Here is a 9,189-nt window from a genome sequence, read left to right as displayed (position 1 = left end):
GGAGCGTCAGTACGTTAGCTTGTTAGCCGTAACGTTAGCCTTGCTGTTTGTCATGTTAACGTTATCGTCGGCAGCCCTGAATAGCTTGTAAAGCTTTAGCATAGTTAGTTAACACATTTGTTATCGGCCCATGTGTTTACTGCTACAGAAAAATAATAAATCTTTGGTTTATTTGCACAACGTCGCTTCTCTGCCGTCTTTTATCACGCTTGCTAACGCTAAGTTAACTTTACCAGCAGATCTGTATGAGACACAAAGTGAGGCTACAGTTAGCAGTGTGCTGATGCTTAGTGGTATTTCTTAATCTTTTCTGCAGCATTCTTCAGAAACCCAAAGTACGCCCAGACCTCAGACTCTGTGCGTTTAGTTGGGGGGGAAATGTCCTGCGTGCTGCTGTCACCACCTTCCGCCATATTTTCATTCTTTGTGTTTACACATGCTACGCATTCACGCAGCGCATGCATCGCGAGACTTGAATGAGGCTGTTATTACTGGGGATGCACCGAATATTCGGTAACCGAATATATTCGGCCGAATATTGCAAAAAAACACACATTCGGTATTCGGTGGAATAAGTTAAAAGCAAGGCCGAATAATAGTGGCGTGTTTTGATAACGCAATCAAACGGCGTGCCGTGACGGGCGGAATAAAATGTCGGCCGTGTGGCGATCCATCCGTCACAGCACTCGCATTTGCGACTAAAAATAGTTTTGAGTGAGCAAAATAGGCTTAAATCATTCAGCACACTGTGCGAGCAGCCTCCTAATTTCAACCACCAGCAGAAACGAAAGGCGAATCCCACCGATTGTGGGTTGAACGGGGGTCACAGACACAGACAGTAATGTATTCCTGTCAAATATGGCGGCCATCGGCTTACCCAGTGACGGAGAAGTCGGCTCCAATAATATCCTCTTCTTGGCGTCATGACTGCCCAGAAGTACCTGAACAGCCGAGCCAGCCGAACACAGGTATGTGATGTGTCAGAGGAGAAACGAGCCGTTCACATTTCTCTCTTTCTGGCAGTAACGGCCCACAAACCTCACCGCACTTTAGGGACTGTTCTTTACTTATGAAGGGACTTGTCAGGGGAGGAGGGTGGCTGGTTGATTCTTATTTTATTTATTTATTTTATTTTGATCCCCCCTATGTTAATCACTTATTGATGCTATTTGTGAAGTATGAATAAGTCAATAAGTAATTTATTCCATTGAAATATCATTGATGTATTATAGAAAAGTGATTTATCTTTTCATAAATGACAAAAGGCACATCTGCCTCATTTTCACTGTGGTATCGTGCTACTACTCAGAACCATGATATTTTCATTGGTATCGTACAGTGGGTCCCAATTTTGGTACCGTGACAACACTAATCTGGAGGGGGTTCATCTGCAAAAACTAATGAAAAACTAAACAATGATATTCGGTATTCGGTACTCGGTATTCGGCCAAGCGTTTAATAATATTCGGCTTCAGCCACAAATTTTCATTTCGGTGCATCCCTAGTTATTACATATCCTGATAATCCACCGCGATAATGCAATTAATTTAAACATAAACGGTAATTCTTACCGTGTAAAAATTAACCGAAATTTACCGTAATATCGGTAATCGTTACATCCCTAATATATATATATATATATATATATATATATATATGTATATAATTGAATAATGATCCTCCCTTCATATTTGAATTATATCCATTCAGACATTAAAAAAATCAATAAAAAATCGTAAAAGGAAAAACCATGATACTTATATGTATAACATGGAAATAGGAAATTCTACCTACTCATGATCCTGTTAACAGATCTATTTTGTTGTTTGGTTGAGACAGGGACATAATATACAGCTGAAAGGAAAAACCACAATACTTATATGTGATACAAAATTTTCCCCCTCAACCCTACTGCTTGTATAACATGGGGAATAGGAAATTCTACCTACTCATGATCCTGTTAACAGATCTATTTTGTTGACAAACATAATATACAGCTAAAAGGAAAAAAGAAAAACTGAGTTGAGGTAAAATCATTATAACACTTTCTTAATCACCTGCTGCATACTTAATCAATCATCATGTTTAAATAAAATTAGAGTGATGGTGGCAAGATGGGGGTCTTGTTAAGAGAAGTCTAAATGAGATCTGCATGATATCACCATAAGTAATGTGAATGAGGGTAAAGCATCCTTTCATTCATTCATTTTACTCAGCGAGAACAGTTAAATAAAATGACAGATCATCACTTATTGTGATGCAGCTTGAGATAACAGGCAGAGGAGGATAGTCAGGTACTTATTGCGGGACTATTTTTACACTGATGCATAACTCAGCTTCGGGGAAAGCACCTTCATCGTCTCATAATTAATACTAATCAGAGGGACAGAAAGTCACAGTTGTCTCTGGAAATCCCCACAACCACTGCGCAAACAGTTACTGTTGTTCACAAACTAAAGAAATTACGCTTATTTTTGTTTAGTTTTTACTGAATATTTGAAGGCAAATTGTAAAACTATATCACTTATTTTGTTGCAATTCTGTTTTCTTTAATTAATACATTTTGTTTTCTAATTTGTCATATCGTCAAAAACATCATATCGAAAAAATACCCTGAAATATCGTGATATTATTTTAGGGCCATATCAGCCACCCCACTGTGAATATATTACATAAAAACACACCGTAATATTAAGATTGAATACTCATACATACAAGGGTAAAATAGAATGAAATACAAGTGCATCTACATTTTTATCATAACATCTATGATTGTCTATGTTGCAAGGATAACAAAAGTTAAGGTTATAGCAACTGATACTGGATATTTGAGGTGGATACCGATATCAAATTCTAGAGCTTAAAAAATCTTTACCTACCTAAATTTATTTCTAATAGAATTGGGACCAACATAACTACTGAGAGGGTCATCATGCAGCTGAAAAATAAACCCTTCAGTGCTTTCTGATGAGCCAACCATGTGCATTGCTTTATAAATACCACAGACATTTATATATATATATTTTTCATTTGTGACCTCACAGTGATCTGCTTACTGCTGAAAGTCCATCAGTCACCTCTGAAGGTAGAAATAATTTAAAAAAACATCACGCTTAACCAAAGACAATTAAAAAGAAAAAGACCTAGAATGCATGTAGAGAGAGAAATAATACTAATAATAATATTATTTCTCTCTGCTTAATTATTCATTATTATTAATAATAATGATAACAATGACGTATTACTCTGTGCGAACCCTTTTTTGTATCAGTGATTTCCTAGAGTCATGTGAAGTTTGAGTCAGTAGGCATAATAAATTATGTTTTAACATTTGAAAATAGCAAATCAGTTCTTACCTTTTATACATCGTGATACTACTAAATAGTGGAAGAAATGAACTGCACAAAAATAAATCTATATGGTATTCTCTCTTCTAATCCTGCCACACAAAACACACTAATTCAGCATTTGCTTCTTCCTGATCCAGCCTCCATCGAATACAAGTAAATCCCTGTAGGGACAGTGCCCTAAAACTAAACAAAAAAAAGGTATTCACAAATTATAGCTTATCTTTGGAGAAGCAGATACTTTCCTTCAATCTATATTTCAAAAGAGTGTAATAAAGTAGTGTTGAATTTGGTCTATCATCAGCTATTGCTGGCTTCACTGGTCCAATCAGACGGCGATAACACACCCAAAAGGGAGCAACCAAAAGGGAGCACCCAAAACTGTTTAAATACACTATGAATCCAAACTTAAAATGCTGTTTTGTCTTCTAAAGGATCATTTTGCTTGGTGGGAAAAGAGGCAGATAAATAAGGAAGCCAGGTGCCACTGCTGACTGGGATGATAAAAGTTGCAAGGAGGTCTTTTGCAGGGAAATAAGACTCACCCTCTCCTGCCTCTGGGCTCGTCTGGGCGCCGGTAAGGTGAGTCATCTCGGCCATAGCGCCGTCCGATGTCGTCAAGGTTGTCCATGGAGCGGGCACGTACACGATCCCCCATGTACCCTCCATCACGACGCGGGTAGTCATCATGGCGGCGGCCTTGCTGGGAAACACTGCTGATGGTGCTCATGGCTTCATCCCTGTCATAGACCGTGGCCAGAGGTGGCGGCTGGGAACGACCACCGCGGCTTCGAGCATCCATGCTATCATGCAGGGAGCTGACTTCAGTCATATTATCCACTGAGAAGGAAAAAAAGAGATTTTAGGTGGAACAGACAATTTAACCTTTAGGAATTTACAGGCTATGATCTGAAATAGACATTAAACCAGGGCTGCCCAAAGTGGGGCCCGTGGGTCAAAGTTTGCCCGCCGTAAGGTGCAATATGATGTTATTTTTTGTGAGGAAAAAGTGCTCTTCAAATATGTAGGATTGCTAATGATTATTTTCCATAATCGGAGTATGGCAGGCAGAGTGACACTTGGCACTGGAAGACAAAGATGGGGTGGTAGAGACAGTGGCACACGGTAAAATGCATTTCAATTAAGTGAACTTGGGGTCCTAGTGCCATTTTGCATCTTAACAATACAAAGCAATTCAACAGTCGTATGCCTTTGGCCCATGGCCCACAATTAAGTTTTAGTTGTGGCCCTTCAACGCAAACAATTTGGGCATCCCTGCATCTACTTTAAAATGCAAACTCCTCGAATTACCAGAAGCTATCAAATTTGATTGTGTTGGGGTAGAAGTGATGCTATCCACTGAAATGTCCTTCATTTTAATATGTCTGTATCGCCACCCATCTGCCAAAGTATAAATTTATGACCAACTAAAAACCATGTTAAACTCACTTGGCTCAAATAAAGAGCTAATCATCCTAGGTGATTTTAATGTAAACTGGGATGACAAACAAGGCAGGAAAAACCTCAAATTAACCACTGAAACTACAACCTAAAACAACTGATAGAGCAACCAACTAGATTGACAAATAAATCACAGACAAGAATCGATCTTTTATTTACAAGAAGCCTGATAGAATCGCTAAGACATACAACTTCCTGACTGGTATCTCTGACCATAACAGCATTTTTTTTTCTAGAAAGCTCACTAATTCAAGGTTTACCTGACCATCTACAGCCCACCCTTCCCCCTGTATAAATGTAATACCGAAGAATCAGCTACAAAACCTCAGTGAGGGCATAAAAAACATTGATTGGGAGGAAACCCTCTCATCAAACAACTTAGAAACTAGCTGTGATTCCTTCTTCACCAGGAGAGGGCGGCCTTAGGGCCAGGACACGTAACGCTCTGCCATAGCTTGATCAAAATTGCAGGGACTTGATAAGATCTAGAGACTCACTACTTAAGCATTGCCTGAAATCTGGCCTGCCTACCGATAGGCTAAAATTTACTCACATGCGCAACAAAGTAGTACAGTCCTTGAGAAAGGCCTAAGCAAATTTTTTTATTTCCACAGTCCAGGGTGCAAAGGGCAACGGGAAGAAGGTGTGGCAAACTTTGAATAAACTATTAGGTAAGGATATCAAACACGAAACAAACACTCTTGAACTAAAAATTGATAATAATATGGTGAAGGATCCTGCCAGAATTGCAACCACTTTTAACAATTATTTTTTAGACAGTGTGACCGAAATAACAAGACTTTTTACTCCTCCTACTACTGTACCCCACTTGATCAGTGATGAGCAGCCCATTTTTCAGCTGGCAAACATAACAGAGACAGAAGTCACAAAGATCATTTGAGCACTCAAATGTTCCAAATCAAAAGATGTACATGGTATCGACACAAACTTCATAAAGACACATCATGCATTACTCAAACCCATTACCCACTTGGTTAACTTATCAATTAACCAAAACAAAGTCCCGCCAGCCTGGAAGGTGGCCACGGTGACTCCCATTTTTAAATCTGGCTCCAAAACAAAGGAGGCCAACTACAGACCAATCAGTATATTGCCAATTATTTCCAAGGTAGCTGAGAAATGGGTAGCAAATCAACTGATCAAACATCTGTATGAAGGTCTCACTCCATTACATCCTATGCAGTTTGGCTTCAGGGCACACCATTCCACTGAGTCAGCCAATTGTATGTTCATGGAAAAAATTAAGTGTCTGTTGGATAAATCCCCATGTGTTGGTACTGTATTTCTTGACCTTAAGAAGGCATTTGACACGATGGTACTCTTAAACAAGCTCACATTTTTTAACTTCTCTGATAACACCATGCAATGGTTCAAATCATATCTGTCAAGCAGAACTCAATGTGTAACTGTCGACGGGGTCAAATCGCCTACAACAGTTGGTGTCCCTCAGGGTTCGATCACTGCGCCTTTGTTATTTTCACTGTACATAAATGACCTCCCAGATGTGTGCCCAGACCTTAATGTCCAGATGTATGCGGACGACGCAGTCATTTTCACACACTGTTCAAACTCCAACCTCCAACAAACTCACAAATGCTTTATCTAAGGTACAAGACGGGCTTAATAACAACTGCCTTATGCTCAACACAAAAAAACGGTGTGTATGACACTCACAAAGCGACCAGCAGAGCAGAACAGATCCAATGTATTCATAGGAGAAGAGGAACTTGAATTGGTAACCCAGTTCAAGTACCTTGGTATCACATTAGACATGAATCTCACATTTAAGAAACACATCAAAAAAGTGGCCAACACGATAAGATTCAGCCTGCAAAATTTTAAACAAATCAGGCCCCTCATCTCGTCTGATGCTGCTAAATCTTATCTCCACTGCATGATTCTGTCTCATATTGAGTACTGTTTTATGATATGGTCGTTTGCTGGAGTCACCACACCGAAACCTATTGAACAACTCTACAAAAAAGCCATGAAGGTATTCGTCAAAAAAAATTCCGCACATCACTGTCCAATTCTTGCGAGGTACAATTTCTTGAGTTTTGAACATTTTAAAACTTTTAAATACAGCTGCCTCATCTATAAAACCCTCAACGGGCTGGCTCCTCCCCTGCTGGAGGATTTTTTTAAACGGAGAGACAACACACTCAGTACCAGATCTGCCTCCAGAGCGGACTGCGAGGTGCAGTTCAGACAAACCTTTATAGGCCAAAATTCCCTTACTGTAAAGGGGAGCTCAGGTTTCCCAACCTCAATCAGAGACAGTCCCACTCTCACTGCTTTCAAAAAACTGCTTAAAGGATGGCTATTGACTCATCAAATCTGCACCCATGAATGAAACATTGATCAGCCCTCTCATACAGTTCTCTACTGTAGCTCCTTGTTGTATCAATTGTATAACTGCTGCTAATATTGTTGTGCACTTTATATGTTGTTGATTTAACTATTATTTATGGTATGTCTGTCTGTCTTTTAATGTGAGGATTACGGATGGAAATTAGCTTCTAGCTAAATCCGGCATATTTACATGACGTCATGTATTGTACCGATTATTCATTAATATGCACTGTCCTCTTCAAATAAAGTGAAATTGAAATTAAACATCAAACAGGACAATGCCTCCACAGTGGCAGGACAGTCAAAATGGAAAGCCCCGTTTCCACTGAACTTTCAGTATTGTTCCTTTGGAACCGAAAGTAACCCCTCAGACATGGAACCTAGACCCTAGCGTTTCCATTGCAAACCGTACCCTTAATGTGGGCAGGGGTCCAGCACTCACTGTATTTCCTCATATCAGTGACACAGATGGAAGTCTGCACCTTGTTTATCGTCCACAGAACAAGGCTGCACACTGACATTTTCAGAACAAAATAGAACAGGCTGTAGTGAGAGTCTCTCTCCATGGGATATTTAAAAATAGCGGGTTTGTGCATTTAGTCCTTCGAAGGCAAGCTCAGGGGTTAAGTGTTGCTGTAACCTGATGCTGAGTGAGGATTAGAATATATGCAGTTCACATAACCCGGCCAAAATGAATACATATAAATGCTTAAAGATCCACTCATTACTAAAAGTGTATGACATATAAAAACAAAGTAACGGTCAAAGTTGTCATATGGAATACTTAAGGTGTGTTGAGTGATTCACGTCGTCAGCTCATGCATTGAATAACATTACAAATAAACATTCCACCTTAAAAGTTGTGGCAGTCGGCCCAGTGAATTAAGTTATTTCTTTTCTTAGTCTACAGCTGTTGCAAGAGGCAACAAAACATCCTTTCATTTTATAGCTACAGTCTACTAATTAAACTCCCTACAGTATGAACAGTGGTACCATCCACAACTTTTTGCAGTGGAAACAGAAAAAAAAAATCAAACCGAACTGAACTGTACCGTACTACTCAGTGGAAACAGGGCTAAAAGGAAAAACCATGATACTTATATGTGATACAAATGTTTTCCTCCCAACCCTACTGCTTGTGTAACATGGAAAATAGGAAATTCTACCTACTCATGAGCCTGTTAACAGATCTATTTTGTTGTTTGGTTGAGACAGAAACATAATATACAGCTAAAGGGAAAAAAGAAAAACTGAGTTGAGGTAAAATCATTATGACACTTTTCTTAATCACCTGCTGCATACTTAATCAATCATCATGTTTAAATAAAAATAGAGTGATGGTGGCAAAATGGGGGACACCATGTGAGGTGAATTCAAGTCAAAAATTGTACCCCTTCTCAGAGTCATATCTCCGTCACATCTTAACACACAGACATGAGACACATACTGATAACAACCACTGTGACTAACACCTCCTGGGGATATCATTATGTCCATGTGTCCAAAAATCTGCTGAAAGCTAAGAGAGAAAAGATGCCTCAGATCTTGCCTGAGACTCATCGCCATATAAAGTTTTCTTCAGTATCAAAGTAATTCACTGATGGATGTCGTACATTAAAGGGTACACTGGAGACAGGAAGTGCTTATATTTAATTCACCTTACTTATAATGATGCCAATTTGTGCGATAGTTATTGTAGCATAACAGCCTGTCACAGGTTACAGCGTGATGATTAGAGGAGAAATGGCAGAGCATAAAGATCCAGGTGGAAAAAAAACCCAACTCAGTCATTTAGGATTTTGCTAAAAGAAGGAAATCACCTGTTCATTCATATATACAGTGGTGTAAAAAAGTGTTTGCCCCCTTCCTGATTTCTTACTTTTTTGCATGTTTTCCACACTTAAATGTTTCAGATCAAACAAATTTAAACATTAGTCAAAGATAACACAAGTAAACACAAAATGCAGTTTTTAAATGAAGGGTTTTATTAATGAGGAAGAAAAAAATC

At 39.0% G+C, this 9,189-nt stretch overlaps 1 protein-coding gene across 2 annotated transcripts in view; it reads right to left on the bottom strand.

Annotated features, from left to right (window-relative positions):
• The window catches only part of lsr (lipolysis stimulated lipoprotein receptor), a 36,282-nt gene that overhangs the window by 10,030 nt on the left and 17,063 nt on the right, over nucleotides 1-9,189 (bottom strand). For both annotated transcript variants that reach the window (XM_050046574.1, XM_050046575.1), the window contains one exon: nucleotides 3,893-4,187. In XM_050046574.1, coding sequence (XP_049902531.1) covers nucleotides 3,893-4,187 — 295 coding nt within the window. The remainder of the gene's footprint in view (nucleotides 1-3,892; nucleotides 4,188-9,189) is intronic.

This window comes from Epinephelus moara, chromosome 6 (genome assembly GCF_006386435.1).
Source record: "Epinephelus moara isolate mb chromosome 6, YSFRI_EMoa_1.0, whole genome shotgun sequence".
NCBI classification, from domain to species: domain Eukaryota; kingdom Metazoa; phylum Chordata; class Actinopteri; order Perciformes; family Serranidae; genus Epinephelus; species Epinephelus moara.
Note: the sequence above shows the minus strand (reverse complement) of the source record. Positions and strands in the feature narration are given on the sequence as shown.